The sequence below is a fragment of the Penicillium verhagenii genome (assembly GCF_028828195.1).
Source record: "Penicillium verhagenii strain IBT 33310 chromosome Unknown utg000006l_segment0_segment0, whole genome shotgun sequence".
Taxonomy (NCBI): Eukaryota; Fungi; Ascomycota; class Eurotiomycetes; order Eurotiales; family Aspergillaceae; genus Penicillium; species Penicillium verhagenii.
In genome coordinates, this window is record NW_026643170.1 from 3,227,862 (window position 1) to 3,247,899 (window position 20,038).

The 20,038-nt window shown below is 46.9% G+C and overlaps 6 protein-coding genes across 6 annotated transcripts; 2 read left to right on the top strand and 4 right to left on the bottom strand.

The window, feature by feature from the left end:
* Window positions 1-18: 18 nt before the first annotated feature.
* N7466_006590 (RNA helicase SLH1) lies at window positions 19-6,039 on the top strand (the record flags this gene model as incomplete). The annotated part of the gene is made up of 1 exon (XM_057165987.1): window positions 19-6,039. The coding sequence occupies one exon, from the start codon at window positions 19-21 to the stop codon at window positions 6,037-6,039; it is 6,021 nt and encodes a 2,006-aa protein (XP_057021586.1).
* A 308-nt stretch (window positions 6,040-6,347) lies between these two features.
* Window positions 6,348-7,358, bottom strand: N7466_006591 (uncharacterized protein; the record flags this gene model as incomplete). Its single annotated transcript, XM_057165988.1, has 2 exons — window positions 6,348-6,894; window positions 6,964-7,358. 2 exons carry the CDS (start codon window positions 7,356-7,358, stop codon window positions 6,348-6,350), a joined length of 942 nt encoding a protein of 313 aa, XP_057021587.1.
* Window positions 7,359-7,776: 418 nt separating this feature from the next.
* On the bottom strand, window positions 7,777-9,643 carry N7466_006592 (uncharacterized protein; the record flags this gene model as incomplete). Its single annotated transcript, XM_057165989.1, has 2 exons — window positions 7,777-8,754; window positions 8,816-9,643. The coding sequence occupies 2 exons, from the start codon at window positions 9,641-9,643 to the stop codon at window positions 7,777-7,779; spliced, it is 1,806 nt and encodes a 601-aa protein (XP_057021588.1).
* Window positions 9,644-13,069: 3,426 nt separating this feature from the next.
* N7466_006593 (uncharacterized protein) lies at window positions 13,070-13,987 on the bottom strand (the record flags this gene model as incomplete). The annotated part of the gene is made up of 2 exons (XM_057165990.1): window positions 13,070-13,560; window positions 13,909-13,987. The coding sequence occupies 2 exons, from the start codon at window positions 13,985-13,987 to the stop codon at window positions 13,070-13,072; spliced, it is 570 nt and encodes a 189-aa protein (XP_057021589.1).
* A 1,242-nt stretch (window positions 13,988-15,229) lies between these two features.
* N7466_006594 (uncharacterized protein) lies at window positions 15,230-16,248 on the bottom strand (the record flags this gene model as incomplete). The annotated part of the gene is made up of 2 exons (XM_057165991.1): window positions 15,230-15,755; window positions 15,821-16,248. The coding sequence occupies 2 exons, from the start codon at window positions 16,246-16,248 to the stop codon at window positions 15,230-15,232; spliced, it is 954 nt and encodes a 317-aa protein (XP_057021590.1).
* Window positions 16,249-18,934: 2,686 nt separating this feature from the next.
* On the top strand, window positions 18,935-19,971 carry N7466_006595 (ADP-ribosylglycohydrolase family protein; the record flags this gene model as incomplete). The annotated part of the gene is made up of 3 exons (XM_057165992.1): window positions 18,935-19,080; window positions 19,138-19,736; window positions 19,778-19,971. The coding sequence occupies 3 exons, from the start codon at window positions 18,935-18,937 to the stop codon at window positions 19,969-19,971; spliced, it is 939 nt and encodes a 312-aa protein (XP_057021591.1).
* Between the last annotated feature and the right edge of the window lie 67 nt (window positions 19,972-20,038).

The following is a 20,038-nucleotide window of genomic DNA, read 5'->3' on the forward strand; positions in this document are numbered from 1 at the left end:
TGCGGGGAACTGAGCATTATGGCTCATATATCCGAAACTCAGTCGCAATGGCTGTCTCAGCTAGCTGCCATGCGCCAGGCTATCGCCGATCTTAAGCTTCCCAAAGAGCTTCCCCACGATACAACCGGCTATGGGAGCGACTTGGATTTGGACATCGACGAGGACTACTCCTCACCCGGGACAGTCGACGATGTCTGGGACATTATCAGCTCCGATGATGAAACAACCGACGACATCGATGATGTGAACGACACTCCTTTCTCGCAAACTTTACCCTACGATCGACTTTGGCTCGAGGCGAAATGTCAAGAACTGGCAGCTCGCTCGAGCATGGATGCAGCAGAGCTCAGCCAGCAGATTATCGCTACTCTTGCGGCGGCTGAAAGTGATGACACCGAGTTGCAAATGTCGCTCGCTGAGATTGTGGGCTTCGAAGATTTGGATCTGGTCATCGAATTGATTGCGCATCGCGGGGAAATTCTGTCCGACGAACCACACAGCGTGGAGGCACAAACAGATGGATTAGCGGCTGGAAAGCTTCTGACCCGCGCGGAAAGAGAAGAAGCTTTGTGGCAGCGGGATTTTGAGCATAAGAATGCCGCGCTCATGCCAGCACAGAGTCGATCGGAACCCGTTTACCCACATGTTTTCAAGCAGCACACCGCTGGAAATCTTCTCTCTGCCAGTGGCAGAAAATACGGCCTACCACTTGGCAGCACCCATATCGACGAGCCCAAGTATGAGGAATATGAAATTCCCGCCCAAAAAGTTGGGTCGTTGGCGAGAAGCGTGAAGTTAGTGGAGATTGCTAGCTTGGACGGTCTTTGTCGCGGCACATTCAAAGGCTACAAAAGCCTCAATCGAATGCAGAGCTTGCTTTATGAAGTCGCCTACAAGACAAGCGAGAACATGCTCATTTGTGCTCCTACCGGTGCTGGTAAAACCGATGCTGCCATGCTCACCATTCTCAACGCGGTCGGGAAAAACACAGCTCCCAATCCACTAGAGCAACCCGATGCAACTGAGTTCACAGTACAAGTTGATGACTTTAAAATTGTTTACGTCGCCCCAATGAAGGCTCTGGCAGCCGAAGTAACAGACAAGCTGGGCAAAAGACTAGCCTGGCTGGGAATCAAAGTCCGTGAACTGACTGGAGACATGCAGTTGTCTAAGCGAGAAATCGTGGAAACCCAGATCATTGTTACAACGCCCGAGAAATGGGATGTCGTGACACGGAAAAGTACCGGAGATACCGAGCTCGTTCAAAAGGTGCGCTTGCTTATTATTGATGAGGTACACATGCTTCACGATGAGCGAGGTGCCGTCATTGAATCTCTAGTTGCTCGTACGCAACGGCAAGTTGAGAGCACGCAGTCTTTGATTCGCATTGTGGGTCTGTCTGCCACCCTACCCAATTACGTGGATGTTGCCGATTTCTTGAAAGTCAATAAGATGGCTGGTCTGTTCTTCTTTGACGCGTCTTTCCGACCCGTGCCACTCGAGCAGCATTTCATAGGTGTCAAGGGCAAGGCTGGATCAAAGCAATCTCGAGAAAACATTGATGTTGTCGCTTTTGAAAAAGTGCGTGATATGCTGGAGAGAGGGCATCAGGTGATGGTTTTTGTACATTCTCGAAAGGATACTGTCATGACAGCACGCATGATGAAGCAACTGGCCGCGGAAGACGGATGTGAGGATCTTTTCAGTTGCCAAGATCATGAGAACTATTCTTCGGCATTGAGAGATATGAAGCATGCTCGAGCGCGTGAGCTTCGAGACCTTTTTACCAGTGGATTTGGAGCCCATCATGCTGGTATGAGTCGCAGCGACCGTAATCTTATGGAGCGCATGTTCGGTGAGGGTCTGATCAAGGTTCTCTGCTGTACTGCCACGCTCGCATGGGGTGTCAATCTTCCCGCTGCGGCAGTTGTCATCAAGGGTACCCAGCTGTACAATCCCCAGGAAGGTAAATTTGTGGACCTCGGCATTCTTGATGTTCTGCAAATTTTCGGTCGAGCTGGTCGTCCCCAATTCCAGGATACGGGTATTGGCTTCATCTGTACCACACAAGATAAGCTACAGCATTATCTATCTGCAGTGACTTCCCAGCAACCGATTGAGTCCCGTTTCTCCAGTCGATTAGTTGATAATCTGAATGCCGAGATTTCGCTCGGCACAGTCACCTCCGTTCCTGAGGCAGTACAATGGCTTGGTTATTCATATCTATTTGTGCGAATGAAACGAGAACCTCGTCACTACGGTATTGAGTATGCTGAGCTTCGTGACGACCCGATGCTTGTTCAGCGACGCAGACAGTTGATCATTCAAGCTGCGCGAACTCTCCAAACGAGTCAGATGATCATCTTCAATGAGAAGACCGAGGACCTGAAATCGAAAGATGTCGGACGCATTGCCAGTCAATACTATGTGCTTCAGACCAGTGTCGAGATATTCAACACTATGATGCGCCCACGTGCAGGCGAAGCAGATGTCCTCAAGATGATTAGTATGAGTGGTGAATTTGACAATATCCAAGCCAGAGATTCGGAGTCAAAGGAACTACAGCGGCTTCGAGACGAGGTAGCCCAGACAGAGGTTGAAGGTGGTAATGACTCGCCGCATGCCAAGACCAACATTTTGCTCCAGTCGTATATCTCACGTGCTAAGCTCGAGGATTTCGCCCTGGTATCCGATACTGGATATGTGGCTCAGAATTCAGCTCGTATTTGTCGAGCTCTCTTCATGATTGCCTTGAACCGCCGATGGGGTTATCAGTGTCAGGTCCTTTTGTCATTGTGCAAGTCCATTGAAAAACAAATTTGGCCATTTGACCATCCATTCCGTCAGTTTGATCTCCCCCAGCCAATTCTCAGGAACCTTGATGAGAAGCTACCAGCTTCATCCATTGAATCCATGAGAGAGATGGAGCCCGCTGAGATCGGTCAACTTGTTCACAACCATAAGATGGGAGGGGTTTTGACTAAACTTCTAAACAATTTCCCTACTCTGAGTGTCGAGACCGAAATTGCACCCCTCAACAGAGACGTTCTTCGCATCCGCCTCTCAATTTATCCAGAGTTCACATGGAATGATCGTCATCATGGTGCCTCCGAGTCGTTCTGGGTCTGGGTTGAAAATTCTGAAACTTCTGAGATCTATCATCATGAATACTTCATCCTGAGCCGCAGGAAGCTTTACGATGACCACGAGCTCAACTTCACAATCCCATTGTCTGATCCGTTACCGAGTCAGATTTATGTGCGAATCATTTCCGACAGATGGCTTGGCGCAGAAACCGTCAGCCCGATTTCCTTCAAACATCTCATTCGTCCTGATACTGAGAGTTTTTACACAGACCTGCAGAACCTTCAGCCATTGCCTATCTCGGCTCTTAAGAACCCCCTGTTGGAAGAGCTGTACGCGCAACGCTTTCAATTCTTTAATCCTATGCAAACTCAAATCTTCCACTTGCTTTATCACACATCGGCCAATGTCCTCCTGGGATCTCCCACTGGTAGTGGAAAGACGGTCGCAGCTGAATTGGCGATGTGGTGGGCTTTCCGTGAGAAACCTGGCTCCAAGGTGGTCTACATTGCTCCGATGAAGGCACTTGTCCGGGAACGTGTGCAAGATTGGCGCAAGCGTCTGACAGGTCCCATGGGAATGAAACTTGTTGAGCTTACTGGTGATAATACACCTGACACGAGAACGATTCGCGATGCCGACATAATCATCACTACGCCTGAAAAGTGGGATGGTATCTCTCGTAGCTGGCAGACCAGAGACTACGTCCGAAAGGTGAGTCTTGTCATTATTGATGAGATTCACCTTCTGGGTGGTGATCGTGGACCTATTCTGGAAATCATTGTGTCCCGAATGAACTATATTGCTTCTCAATCAAAGGGTTCCGTGCGACTGATGGGTATGTCCACTGCCTGTGCGAATGCTAGCGACCTTGGGAACTGGCTTGGTGTGAAGGAGGGCTTGTTCAACTTCCGTCACTCCGTTCGTCCGGTTCCTCTTGAGATCTTTATCGATGGCTTCCCGGAACAGCGTGGCTTTTGCCCTTTGATGCAGTCAATGAACCGTCCAACTTTCCTTGCTATCAAGAATCATTCACCCGAGAAGCCAGTAATTGTCTTCGTTGCATCTCGCCGACAAACCCGCTTGACCGCCAAAGACTTGATCAACTATTGCGGTATGGAAGACAATCCCCGCCGATTCGTTCGTATGTCCGAGGACGATCTGGATCTGAACCTTGCTCGGGTCAAGGATGACGCTCTACGAGAAGCCCTCAGCTTCGGAATCGGTTTGCATCATGCCGGTCTAGTGGAGTCAGACCGACAGCTATCCGAAGAGCTGTTCGCAAACAATAAGATCCAGATTCTTGTCGCCACCAGTACCTTGGCCTGGGGTGTCAACCTTCCCGCTCACCTTGTGGTCGTCAAGGGCACTCAATTCTTCGATGCTAAAATCGAAGGTTACAGGGATATGGATTTGACTGATGTTCTGCAGATGCTCGGTCGTGCCGGACGTCCCCAGTTCGATACGTCCGGTATCGCCAGAATTTTTACTCAAGATTCAAAGAAGGCGTTCTACAAGCATTTCCTCCACACTGGCTTCCCCGTGGAGTCAACCTTACACAAGGTCCTAGATAACCATTTGGGTGCCGAAGTCTCTTCTGGAACAATCACCACGAAGCAAGACGCCCTTGACTACCTGACTTGGACATTCTTTTTCCGCCGTCTCCACAAGAATCCGTCTTACTATGGACTTGAAATTTCAGCAGAAGAACAAAGCACGATGGCTGCCCAGACAATCGCCCAGGACTTCATGGTGGACTTGGTTGATAAGTCTCTAGATGATCTGGCACAGTCGTCTTGTGTTCTCGTGGACTCTGCCACTGGTGAAGTTGACTCGACCCCATTCGGCAAGATCATGAGTTACTACTACTTGTCGCACAAGACTATCCGACACCTGGTGTCTCATGCCAAACCAGATCCTACTTTCCAAGATGTGCTCAGCTGGATGTGTTCTGCCACAGAATTTGACGAACTCCCAGTTCGCCACAATGAGGACCTCATCAACGCCGAGCTTGCGCAAAATCTGCCTTTGTCCATCGAAGCTATGGGTGATCTCCCGATGTGGGATCCCCACGTGAAAGCTTTCCTGCTCTTACAAGCATACATGTCGCGGATCGATCTACCCATTTCAGATTACGTGGGTGACCAAACCTCGGTCTTGGATCAAGGAATTCGTGTTCTTCAAGCATCTATTGACGTGATGGCCGAGCTTGGTTTTGTTCCTGCATGTCAAATGCTGATGACTCTGCTGCAATGCATCAAGTCAGCGCGCTGGCCAGAAGATCATCCACTATCGATTCTGCCAGGAATCCCCGTCGAGAAGCCACCACGCGGTCTTCCGTCTAATCTGGTTGCCCTATCATCGCAGCCAGTGTCCTCGGTGGTTGGAATGGTTAAGAATCTATCCCTTTCTTCTCAATTCTCTCGTGTGGCTTCCCTCTTGCCACATATTTCGATTTCGGTCGCTGGCATGTCAGCCAAGGGGTTGGCCGTATCTGTCACTCGAAAGAATCCCCATACACACTCTGAGTATAGAATTCACGCTCCTCGGTTCCCGAAGCCGCAGACCGAGGGATACTTCTTGATTGTTTGTGTTGCCCGGCCTGATGGTACTGACGGAGACCTTCTCGGCTTGAAGCGCGTATCATGGCCGCCTGCGTCCAAACTCAACAATGGTAAGGGCCGTATTGGAGCTGGTCCCAGTCGCAGTGGTCCAAACGGCAAGGAAAAGACTGGCGGTAGCTCGCTCTCTGTCCGTTCCTTGGTTAAATTCCCTCCTGCCGCCCTCGCCGACTCATCTTCTGCTACGACAGCCGGTACTGCCCGTGTCAATGTCAAGCTCATCAGCGATTCATACATCGGCATGCAATGGGTGTTGTCAAATGTCGAACTTGACGTGGGGTCTACCGATGGGACTCAGACCATTGAGCCATCCAGTGTGCCTCTCAAGGGTTGATGAGTATATCTCAAAAGGAGGCCATGCGATAACTACATCAAAGTCGCGTTATGATTAGCAGTCACAATTTCATGTACAGGAAATCAATCATAATCTCAGCATATACTGCTACTACGGAGGACACCATCTGGCTATGATTATAACTGTCATGGTAGTTCAGCGAATTCCCAACGAGGTTAAAAAAACGCCCCCTATCCTATTAGACGGTAGAATAAAAACAAACGGCGGTCCGGGGGTCTAAATCTATATCCCCCAATGTTCTTAAAAAAAAAACACACACAAAACAGCAAGCATCTGGTTTATCAGAACTAGAATGAAAAATCAAACCACTTCTTCAATCCCTCCCGTCGCTCAGCATCTGTTTCAAATGAATCGATCACCCTCGTCCTGCCACCCATATTCAACTTCACAAGCCCATTCACGTACATCATCTTCCCAACAACCCCAACCTCCTCGATCCCATCAGCAGTACCCTCTCCTTCCAGGAGAGGTAGATCTCCTGTCTCCCCAGCGCGAATGAACTTCACGATCCAGTGATTGTTTTTAGTAAGGGTATCCCAACTTGTATACCGATTAATGATTGCAAAGTCATCCTGGAAAAACTCGAATTCACCAAACGAGTAGAACGAGTTCCACTCCTTGTCGCTCCCATTCCGATACTGATATATCCATAGTTTCTGTGTCGGGCGCGACTGTTTGTCCATGTTGCCATATATCAGACGCACTTCTTGGGCTCCTAGGTTTTTGGAGCCTGAGATCATGGGGATGGGTTGTGTAGGTCCGTCGCCGCCGAATGCCACATCGATATGATACTGCGTTCCACATGGTAACTCAAGGATGTTGACGATGTGCGTCCTATTCAATATCTATCAGTACACCTGCAGTACCATCAATGATTGTTCTGTGATGTTTAGCGGAACATACCATCCCTTGAATTCACCTTGCGGGACCCCATCTACCCGCTCTCGATTCCTTACCCCGGTCATGTATACCGAGAATCCTAGACCAAGGAGTATGTGATGGAAAAAAATACTGCATTCGAGACAGTACCCTCCACGTCCTGTTGGGGGCGTTTCGCCCGATCCCATGAATTTGTCATAGATGCTAAGAGGCGCGATGTCAATTACCGGGGTGTCGGTGTAATGCAGTGTAAGATTGTCATAGGGAAAGCGCGTGATCTGGCAGCGATACAGGGTTGTTAATGCTTCTTTTGTTTTTGGAAACGCTGTCGGGCTGTTGATGTAGGGGTCATATTTTGGTGGGAGGGCGAGGTGAGTGAGATATTTGGTCAATTGAGATTGTGAGAATTCGGACGTCATTTTGAACAATCAAATGTTCAATTGGCTTTATTTTGGAGATTTTAAGGTGGTGAATGTGGTATCGGCAGGTGTACATGGCTTTATAGTATGTAGCGGTTAGTTTGGTTTGGTTTATGACTCAACCCGGCTCGACTTGCTTTTTTAGGCTCTCAGGGCATGAAGGCGTTAGGGCGTGTAATCTCCGTGAGCACTAAGCCAAGCATGCATGATAACGCATCAAAGTAAGCCATTTCTACTTGAAAAATGACATCATTCCAAAGGAATGCTATCTACTAGTCTAAGGTGAATCGTACTAGATCAGTTTATGGAAAATTTCGAAATCAAAGAAAGCTCCATTCAAAGAGGGTATTAGAGTTAAAAGAAAAATAAGTCAAGGGGCCTTTAAAAAGAGAAATAACCGAATTCGACGTATGAAGCCTCACATCGACTCAATCTGAAGTTCTTGAGAAACTCCATGCCGATGTCCATGATGCACATCCATAACCTTCGCCGTCAAGGCTTTTCGGTCAACGAAGCGCTCATTGGGACTTAATTGATCCACTCGTGCTCCGATTGGAACGAGCATCTGTCGTTTGCCCTTCGATACAGATATCGATCGCGCAGTGGAGACTTGGATTGTTGGTCCTTTTTTCTTGGGCTTCGAAACTGGGCTGCGGATTTCGCGCTCTGTGACAACCGGCTTGGGGACCTTCAGTGGTAATGGCTTCATCTCCATGGGGGACTGGACTAGTACAGGTGACATGATGCGGGACACTTGCTCCCTTGTTGACAGCTTGGTTGATAGGGCTGGTGCCGACTTCGGTGTGGTTCTGTCTTTGGCTGGGGTAGGCGGTCCTTTCATCTCCGTCTGAACTTTTAGACTGGGTTTTGCCGGGCGAGTTGGTTCTGTTATGCTCCTCTCGGGCTGATGAACAGTGTTGATTGTTCTCATGTTTCTGTCTGACTGGGACCGTTTGGGATGATGGGGGATCTGCGCCTGAACTTGGGCCTGGATCTGGATCTGCGGTGAGGATATTCCCGACCGAGCGGCCGGCGGCTCGGGCTTGATAGCTGGTAAAGGTTTGTCTTCCTTGCGAAAACTGTTTGTTGATGTCGGGGTATTGGAACGGTCCGAGAATAGCTTGGGAATCACGGGTGATCCAAACGAGGAAGTACTATTATTATTATGGAATGGACGGGGTAGATCTCGTGGTGATGGTACTGGCTTGGGGCTCTCCACGGGAAGCGTATTGGATCTTAGCAAGGGGCTTGGTCCGCGTGAGAAATTCTGTGTAGCAAGGGCCTGTGCAGCCTTGGATGGTTGTGAGCTGGGGAAAAGGGTAAAGCTCGATCGTGCATGCGACGGCGAGGTAGCGCGTCGTTGTGGAACGGGTGGTAGCTTTGCAGTCAAAAAGTCCTGATCATAAACAATCAGTGGGGGTAAAAAAAAAAAAAAGAGCAACGTTAGTTTGATTCACCTGAGCACTGGGTACGCGCAAATTATCCAGCGTCTTGCTCCTCCTGGCCAGCAGCGAGGGCTTGTGGTTTTTGGTCATGACATTGCTAAACATGACGCTGTATCGTTCCATCTGCACATCGGGAATGTCGACATCCAGCATAAGGCCTAGGCCTCCAAGTCCCTTGTCCTTGGAATCCTTTCTACCCGAGAGAGAAAATTTCCGGCTTCGCTTCGGGCTGATACTATTCCCAACTTTGGGCTCGACCTCGATCTTTGGCCATTCCTCGGTGACATCGTCCTTCTTTCGTGGCGCCCTGGTGTTCATATTCGGTTTATCTTTTGGTCCCATCTCCTTCTGAGGACCAGTCCGAGTACCCGTGGGCGAGGTCAAAGCATTCTTTGCCTTGAACAAACCGCCAATCTTCTTCCATTTGCTTGACTTCCGCGGTTGGGACCCTTCCTCATCAAACATTCCTACATTGAACCGCGGTGGAGGTAGCGTTCCCTGTGCGTCCACCAATCCGGGACTGCCCAAAGCGACGCCTATTGAATGCATACCAACAGGGCTTCGGTTGGATCTCGCGCTCGTAGGAATGTCTTCTTCTGGTGGCGCTGTGAGTTGAAAATCGAATTTCGTACTGGGGCTTGGACTTGGCAGCTTTTTCGATAACCGTTCATGAGCCGATGCGGGCTGTGGGAGATGTTGTTTGACATGGTTTATCTGTCGCTGGGAGTCGGTGATATCGCGAAGGTCATCCCGTGGCAGGGCGTCGGTATATGTCAACACTGGAACAGAGATGGTGTCATGTTGCGCACGAGCTTTGGTCATAGTCAATGCTCTCGCCATGTTCTATTTTCCGTCAAACGGTGGCTTCAGTTGAACAAGAAGAGAAAGTAAGAAAAATAAATATAAGATGTAATTAAAGATGCCGGATCGAGAAAGGAATGGACGGTCTTCCAGAAGACCTGATGTAAGACACAAAAAGCGAAGAAAACAGAACCACAGGTTTGTTTTTTTTTTCAAAAAGAGGAAAAGGGATGAATATAGTACACGAATCCATCAATTTAATCAGGACCAGCAGGAGTGGCACCGGAGACGATATAGTCGCAAGAGTGGAGATCGGGGGTTGCGCCAAGTAGTGTACTTGAGACACCGGGGCCAATCTAAAGCCTTCAAACCGTTACATAGCGGAACAGCCATCATCCTAGTTTCCAGTTCATGTTTGGTTCAGCTCTGGACTAGAACCGACCAGCGCCAATCGTAACCAATTAGAGACAAGCAGGATTGCCGGAAGAAGCTGAAATGGGGGGGGAAATACGACGTGGTCGCTGAAATGGAGGCAAAAGTCGCACACGGACACTGAAATTTGGGCGAGACCAAAAGGAGAGTTAGAGCAAGCGAGAAAGTCCAAGGTACGAGATGCTTATTTCGCTAATGGCGAATGAGCATCTGCGTCGCAAATTGATTGTGGTTGATTAGAATTGATTAGCTCGCTACCACGTGAACGGACCACTCAGCTGGTCGCATGGCCCATAACCCGCAATGGGGGCGTGTTTCATCTTTTCCACCAACTGAGACAGGGTCACCCATTGACCTTGTCATTGGTCAAGGGCGTTTTTTTGGAGACTTTGCAACTTTGCAACTTCCCCTCCACGCGCCTTTGCCTGGTAGCCCGTGCTGAATCTGAATCGTCCTGGATCGCCCTAAAATCGTGCGCCACTTTCCAAAGGCTGTCTTTTCCCTGTTCTGGGCTGCTGAAAATCATGCTCTTGGTTATTCAGCTTGGCGTGGTGAGACCCTTGATTCGTCTGACACCTTGATCGGATCGTGTGATGCCAAGTTTGTTTTGGTACCAATCGCATTGAATGTTGTCCTGAAATGTTCCAAGGTTGTTGAAGGTTGATGCACATGTGTTTGCATGGTTTGAGTCCCGCTTAATATTGACCTTTTTATCCACCACTTATATATCCGAGTCCACATCAATTTATAGTACACACTGCATATCATCAACTACTAGTAATATACATATATGAAGTGAGATCCACTCTTGACGGTCTTTAATATAAATAAACAATCAATATTTATTCAGCTGACATCACTTCATGTTACAACCGATGGGCTTTTTACTTCTTTTTACAAGCTTCCAAGCCTTGGAGGTACTAAGGATGGGACACAACGTTCGAACTGAAAACACTGGCCATTCCAACTTCAACCGTGGAAATGATGGAAGATTTGAATCCTCCAGGATTGGCAATTCCTGATACTATACCTACCTAGTAGGTATGCTTCCATCGATACACCCATGTCTAAACCCGGGCGGACTTGCAAGAGAAATGGAACCATTGCTCCAGTTTACATACAGGGCCCCTCGAAATCAGCTTTAAACATCTCTTTATTCTTTCTTCAAATGTTTGAACTTTCTATCAATTTGTATAACACCATACATATTACGCTTAGACCAGTTAACTACTCCTGACGCCGCAGTTAGCAGTAGTCAACTGGATGTCAATTTGATTTCAGTACAATCAATTGATTGATCGTAACATTCAAATGTTTGAAGTTTGAACACATGTGCATTGAATTGATTAAACATTCAAATGAACGAATTAAAATTAAGTTCTTGTAAGCTCGAACAATTCTACTATCCTCTCTGCCGCAACATTCTAGACCATTCCCTTTTCCTGCTATTAACATTTGAACATTTGAAAATTTGAACCTGACCTTGAGTGTATGGTTTTGCAGGCAGTTAAATGTCATCTTTGTTGAGCTCCGTGGCCTCTCCTATTTTTTTTTTTTTGGTGCTCGATGCACATCTATCAGCGCTGGAAGGGAGGGGAAAGCTGAATTGGCTGTCAAATTGGCCCCAATCCAGCAGAAATATGCCTCTTAAATTGTGATCTTGGAGAATTTTGCAGCTGGTCTTGTGGCCTTTTTCCTTCCAGCCATGAACCTGACACGTCTAACCCAATTAGCATTAGTACAGTTAAGGAAGGATAAGATGTCATAAGTACCTTATTGCAGTATCAAAAAAAGGAGCACTTAGAGCACCTTTTCATGCATGTGGAGGCCGAGCTCTTTCCGCACCCGTGGCATTTCCAATGACCACCAGACTCTGCTGAGACTTGCTGGATTTGATCGCTCAACTCAAGCAGTCTTTGCAAGGACGTTGGAAATATCTGCACCGAGTGGATTTCATAAGCGTTCGTCTTGGAGCAAACATAATGGTCTTGGGTGAACAGACACGAGGAATCGAGTCTACGAGGGAAAGGAGGGCGTGAACGCAATACAATAGTATTGTGTGCTGCAAGGAAGAAAGAAAGAAAGAAGAGAGATAGAGAAGGAAGGAAGAGAATAAGCTATCTATAGGAGAGTGGAGTGAGAGTACAGATCATATGATCAAACATTGGGGATGGTACCTTTACCCTTACTGGGTCTTCTTGACGGATACCTGGGTTGTTAAACTTGAAAGCGTGCTGTTGTGCGTAGAGAATTGCTATAGTATAGCCCCTTTGGATCCCTATATACTCCGACTCTCCTCGACTATCAGTATAGAAAAACAGAGGAACTTCTCTTCCATCTAGATCTCTTATCTCTATATACAGACAGGTAAGGAACTCAAAGTCTATAATCTCCGCTAGAAAGCACCAATATCAATATAGCTCGCTAGGACTCCGAGGATAGACCACTTCTACAGTTTCTTTAGTTAGTTGATCACTAAAGGGAGGGAAGATAGCACAGTTACAAAGGTCTACCCGCGCCCCCAAACATAGTGGTTTCGCTCTCTTCCAGAGCCAGTCTTCAAATTCTATAGGTTTAAGCATATTTAGAACTCCCTCCACTACTAGACTGCAGCACAATCCGCAATATCCATAGATATCCGCAATCCACATCCGTAAATTACGGATTTGGATATGAACCTTATATCCGTGGGATATTTATGGATATCTAATAGATATCAAACGATATAAATATACTAAAACTTATGACCTAAAGGGGTATATATTATTTTATATTTTCTTCGGTATTTTTTGTGTAATAATAGGCACATGCAGTTTATGTACATGTATTCTAAAAATAAACTATGCCAACACCTCAAGTGCCATGTGGTAGGCTACTAGATATATAGAGTTTATTGAGCTCTAACTGTAATTCTAGGGATAGGATTCAGTCCTCTATTAATTGATCATTATTAATTTTATTAATATCCCGATTCTGAAATTCTATAGTAGCCAGCACTTGAGAGCTATTCTTTCCGGCTATGCTCCGCTGGTATTAGAATTTAGGCGTATCATCGATTGGTTTCTCCCTAGTGTTGCTCTCAATGATCCGATTCCTGACTTGCTCAAAGAACTCGCGACGAACAGCCACTAAAGCTTTGTGGCATAGTCTTCTTCTTCTTGCTTTGATCTTGTTTCCTAGTCTTTGCACTTCATGAAAACGGTTGTCACCAGATGCTTTTGCATTCTTTAATTGCCCGTACTGCGATATGATATCGCTCCGAAGCCTTTCGCGGTTAGATAAGTAAGTCTGAATCAAATCGTCTGATTTAACCGCCTCTTTTTGCGTGGTCGTAAGTTCTTGTGGTGCTGAAGGGTCCCGTGTTATACTTGCATGAGTCGAAAGACCAAGTAGGGAGTTTCTAGTCGGCGTCTCTATAAATAAAGATTGAGTATTATCCGTCACTAGATTTGAGATATAGTGGGCAAATGTTTGCCCTCGGGCATGGCCCATGATCTTGTTCCGAGTGTGCTTATCGAGCTCCCCTAGTGATTGAGGATATTAGCAAAATATTCATTGGCTTAAAACTGTCACGGGCATTATGGCACATGGGAAAGACCCACATAAACACGGATGTGGCACATGACTAGCACATGAGCCACAGGAGCCACACAGCTGAGGTAAGCAGACCCTCAGCCGAGGAACACACAACACCAGAATCCCAGGGGCTCCTTAGAAGGATTATCGATTAGTTTACTATAGGATTAGACCTATACCATTATATCATCACATTCGATTACTTTTCACTCTGAAATCACCTCCTACGTCCCATGTCAGCCTCTTCTAAGCCTCACGTGCCCCAACGGACCTTACAAAAACTCCCCTAGTTATACTTATTTTTGTAGCTGCTCCTTTGCGGTATTTGTAAAGAGTTCCTTCGTTCTCGAACCTGGCTGAGATACTATAATTCATCTCCTAGGCTCTGGCCTGGGAGTATCGGAGAGCACTTTGGGGGATCTGTAACAAAATAACCGCCCTTATTTCGACTGCCTCGTAGGATTGGATCCTCCTTTATGCTCTTCTTGAAATGAATTGGAGTACTAAGGCGATGTTCCGGTATAATAGTCAAGCGCCAAATATCTCGGGGGCACTTTATATGTTCGCTAGCGAATGCGTCGTCCAAGAATGCATATATAAGTATATCTTGAATGAATCAGAATGATGCAGAGCCCTAATTTATCATTCCTTGCTGTATAGGTGAATATAGACCTTTAAATAGTAGAGTTAGAATTTGAAGATAGGGCCCGCACTAGAAGTTTCACTTACGGCGCTCCTTTATTCCTTTTTCCTTTATTTAATCTATGCCTCACCCTTATAAGAAGTACTTGGGATATAGTACTTTCTAGGTGCTTTACTATAAAAAGCTCAATATCTTTCTATTTCAAAGCGTCGTTACGATCAACGCTGCCTCAGTCGCCATGGCTACGGGTCTGCGACGGGACTGTGGGTTCAGACACGTGGGGACGGGTGTGAGAACGGGATTTGGAGGGTGAAGTTGAGGTGCTTTTAAACGCCGGCAGGGCTTTAGAATATCATAATATGCAATTGGAAATGAACGAATTCATAAGATTTCATAGGGATTACCCATCCGCAAGAGCGGCACTGTTGAGTATCACGGGGTCCAAGACCTTGTGGTGGGGATCATCAAGAAACATAAATAGATGAGGAGTCCTACCTCCGACGATGCAGACACGAACATAATGTAATCTCTTACTGTTAGAGAGGGGTCAGGTGACCCCCTCTATATCTAGATTCCAGTGCTTGCTTCCTTCCTTCCTTTTCTCTCTTCTCTCCATCCCCCCGAGAGAGATTGTCCATAGCCAATCCAGTTGCTTTTCTCTCTCCGTTCTTTCCTTTCCCTGAGCAGCGATTGTATGCCTTCCGCGCCGACACTTACATTTCAACAGGCACGAGTGAATGTGACGAAGCTCGGTGGAGAAGCGGCGACGCCCGACAAACGCTAGCCGTTTTGGGAAGGAACTCTGATAAAGGGACTGTACACGTGACTTATCTGCTATCACTAAGGCGTCAAGGCCAAAAAATGATGTGCGAGTTAACCATTGGCTTCATACTAACATACTCAATCCATAGTTCATCTTCATTAAAATGTAGTCCTCTAATGTGAGAAAATCAGAGCCCGAAGGTAAGAACGGATTATAGGAAAATGATTGCCCCTCCCAGGGCGGCAGCGGCAATTGAGACTCCAGCGACAACACCCAACCCATCCCATGCAGACCTTGATGGACTCAGTCTTCCAGCAGCATTGAAGGTAGAAGTTGCAACTCCGAACCCAGATACGGTGTCTGTGCCAGAGCTGATAAGACTAGTGGAGCAAACAGGGTTGGTAGAGCTAACAGAGCTCGTAGTTACAGCTGTGCTAGCTTTGGCCATCTCCAGATCAGACTGATGATGCACTATAGTAACCATGGGCATAGCAGAGAAGCCTTTCAAGTTTGGCCAACCTTCCTTACTCAGGGTAATCATCTCAGTAACTGTGGGCTCGGTTGTGCCTGTAGGTATTCCGAAATACTCCGTAGCCGTGAGAGCATTCCAGGTGAACGTCTTGGTGTAGTCACCATAATCCGTTTCAGGTGCATCCTTGTAGCAAGCCTCGGTGGGGGTGTAACCCGCAATCTCAGAGTAACATCCGCCGAAGAAAAAAAGGTCCACCGTCATGGAGCTACATGACGAGTGTCAGAGATAAACACCCTCAAGCATGGGATCATGCAAAAATTGAAGACATACATTGGACAGCATATGGCAAGTGTCTCACTTGTATCCAGAATGCTCGCTAACATTTTGGCAGGATTGTCCCAGTCACCATAATTATACCGGTGTGTAGTTAGAACACCCGATGAGCTAATGGTGTTGGTCTCGCGGGCAGCCGTGCCCATTGTTGCCCATCCAGATGGACAGTAAATACCGGGAGAGAAATAGGCCTTCTCCCAAGGCAAGTTCAAGTTTCTAGTGGTAGCAGTTGCTGTCGTCGTCATACCGGGTGGTATACATCCCGAAAAGGAATCCGCCGCGCAATTTACGGGCCATTGAGAATTAGGAACTTCAGTGCCGCCGACGAATAGGTTATTGGTGCAGGTTGGAGCTGGCGTAAAAGTCGTTGTCATAGGACCGATATTACTAAAAGTCCATCCGCCATTGACTGAGACGCTCGGCATGGTTGGAAGGGTAGGTACACCAATGTTGAAAAATTAATGTATTCTGTGACAGGTCGAGAAGAGGCGCGAGGCGCATCTTGTCTACTTAAAAGACGGAAAACTCCGGGGCATTGGACCCTGAAAGAATTTCCAAGACTTGGGCACTCTCGAATGCGGCTTAAAGAAGTCTCGGTTAGCCAAACGAAGGGCGAGAAGCCATCAGGGCGTTACTTGGCAGGGACTGTTCCCTAGCCTCTGGCTCCGTTGGTTTTAGCATTGTCTTACAGGGTTGCATAACCGAGCACTTGAGTGCATAAGAAGAGTGATAAGATAGAAACTGCATGTGGGGGTTGCCGAGACTACCAGGGATCTGTCGAGTAAGTTCCCCCCAATGGAAATTTTAGAAAGATAAAATAAGACAGGTTGAAAAAACTAAAAGACAGAAAAAGAAAAAAAGGGAAGAGGGTTCTCAAGAAAACCCTTCACACTGCATTGATTGCGAGTCCAATCATGAAGATGGTGCTATGCAGAGAATGCATCAACAAACACAGAACATTTCCCGGAGAATAACCGCAGAATCCCCCAATGCAGGAACAAATCTCCACTTCCCACGCTACTTCTCCTTCTACCAATAACATCCCTCTGTATACCCCTCAACCCGGACGCCAAAAGACCCTCAGATGACCCAGACGATTTACCAATTGACCCTGAAAAGATACCGAGACAAAACCATCAAGCACAACAAAGATGATAATTTCCTATCTGCACAGACAACAAACAACCCCACAAAATGCAGAAACCCACGAACCCATGAGAAAGTCTCAAATCGCCGATCCCACCGGTTCATCGGGGCCCTTCAAAACCCACGGGAAGAGATCAGCCGTTGATCAGGGGTGAGGGGGTTTATAGGCGAGAAAACCGAGCACAGATGACAGTATGGTACTCAGTATACCGAGTACAACATCTATATGTACAGCCACCAATGAGCCAAGAAAAACCTTGGGAAATTTGGATTGTCTCACTTACATCCCCGACGCTGATTCGCTGCTGCCTTATGGCTATGTCCAGGCCCCAGACCCGGCTAGCGAACTCTGAGAACCGGTGAATCAAAACACTGTTCCCACTTTCAATTCATCCATAATACAGCTATTTTTCTGGACAATGTTAATTAAAATTACGCAGGTGCAGTACGTGTTGGCTACTGAAATATTTTATGGAATACCGTGAGGGCAGGTTATCATGATCATTGTCATTTCATTATTCACAAGGTTAAAATATATCTCACTGTAGTCGTAATTTCAGGCGCTACCGCTTGATAGTCAATAACAGTACATATGGGCCGGAGGCGGTCCTCACAAGCAAGTTAAATAATAATTCGTCCAAGTCTCGCCGGGGGTTCGGAGGTATTGGGAAACATTTGAATGCACGGACCTGCGCATTTGGCGGTCAACGATAGGCAGCCAATTATTTATTTCTAAATGTCAACTGGTCAACTTGTAATTTTAGTCGATTTCCACCGGTCAATCACCGCTTGAATTCATTCAAAAATTAAGACTACCAGATCGTTTACACATGGCGTAAACACGACCGTTGATTATTATTATTATTATTATCATTATTATCATCCATATTGAGCCCTCACAACCATTGACCAATCCAGCAAAGCCAGGAGTGTCAAAACTCAACCGTTTTAAATCAATCGATCTCATTCTGCTTTTGGTTACAAAATATAGAACAATCATCATCCATCATCTGATTTCCACATAACAAAGTGTTCGCGTAGCTAGGCGATGTAGTTTACAAAGCGGGAGGGATTCAAATGTTGTAAGGTTCAACCACTTACTAGTAGCACTCGGTTGTACGCAGAAAGATGAGCAACTGCACCAGAGTCGCCCGATAACATCCAAAATCTCATAAGCTACATACTCTACTACAGTGTCTGGCCATGAGATTTACAAATCTCCGAAGTAGCGCCAAGAAGGGGATCTTGCATAAATACTGTATTTGAGTATCTAATACGATTGGAAACGACCCAGTCCCTATATAACCCAAATTATAGATAGCAGATGGTTATTGCAATACGGACTGATATTGCGGCTACTAGCGTAGAGTGACTTCGGAGATTTGTAAGTTTCGTGGCCAGAGACTTCAAATGTTGAATTATTCCTTGTAGGTTGGGCACCCTTGCATACTATGTATGAATATGCACATGTTCGATGTTGCTTACCATCAATTAATATGTTGAATTAGGTAACAAGAAAGAAAAGATAGGAATAAAGAGGTGAAGTTGACTTCGAGCGGCCCTATATGTCTACCCCGCTCTATTCTTCAAAGAATCTCACATGCCACTCATTAACAATGACGAAGATTCTTTGTGATGTTTTTCCAGGGCTGGTCACTGAGGCACCTGGGCATCTTTGAAAATGAAAGACTACGACCTTTCACTGAATACGTGCCTCCAGGGCTATGTCAATGCTCAGTCAACGTAGTTTTTCATATGCTTCCACCTCAGGGGTACCAATTTTGAACCTCCAGTCGGATCTTCCAAGGTTATATTTTTATTTCAAAGAGTATATGTAGTTCAAAAGGGCTTTGAATGACTTGGAAAGACACGCGTGCAACCTTGGAATCACCCGGATTCATTTTTACAAACATTTGGAGTATACCTCTTCTAAACAACCCAACACTAATCAGAAGTCATTACAAAATGGTGGCTATTATTCCACTGGAATCCCGGGTAAAAGGCGCTATTTGGGGAAACTGTGTCGCCGATGCCCTTGGTGGCCCAGTTCAATTCTTGACACCAGGAACTTTTTCCCCAATCACAGATATGGAGTTGGTAAACCCAGTTCTGTAACCACCGGGCACGTCAACCTTTACAACAAAGCCAGTTAGCTAACATATAGACAGAGTTGGCTCTTATTCCGACGACGGCGCAATGACCCTCGCCCTGGCACAAGCATTCATTGACAGTGCACCTAGCAACTACGACCATGCCCTCGCCATTCAATACTTTCTCGAGTGGTGGAAGTTCGGACGTTTCAGCACCGCGGACCAGGCGTGGGATGTCGGTGTTTCAACGGGCGAGGCGCTTTCCATTTGGAAGGCGCGCGGCCTAGCCGATCTGGAGCAGACAACCCAGATTATCGCGGACAAGTTGAGGAAGGACGAGTGTTCCGGGAATGGAAGCCTTATGCGCATCGCGCCGGTCGGGGTAGCGTTGTTCTTTAGACCATACGCGGCGCTGCAGATTGCAAAGGAGCAGAGTCAGGTCACTCATCCGTCTCTTGCTTGCGTCGAGGCCTGTCGGTCGTATACGGGTTTGATTTGCGGGGCTATGAGGGGCGCATCAAAAGCTGAAATGTGCTCTATGTTTTATCAGTATGTAGGCATATTTGATCATCCTGTGTTGGCCCAGCGGTTTGCGAGGTACAAGACCATTTCGGACTGGAAGGCTCGGACCGAGGTCGATATCAAGAGCAGTGGGTGGGTGATTGATACGCTGGAGTGTGCGTTATGGGCGTTTTTCAAGTTTGATACTTGGGATCAGGGCGCCCTGCTGTTGTTAATCTGGGAGGGGATTCAGATACAGCCGGTGCGGTATATGGTGCGCTGGCGGGTGTTGTCTACGGGGTTGAAGCTATCCCTCGGGCGTGGATGGAGGTCATAGGGAATGCAGAAGTAGTTCGAGGGATTGCCGACAAGTTTTCAGAGCGGGTTGCTTCAAACGTCTCTCGTGGATGATTTGCAGTCTGTGCTTTATATAGAGATTAGAGTGTTCAGTGGTGTTGATTGGAAGTTGATTCATGGT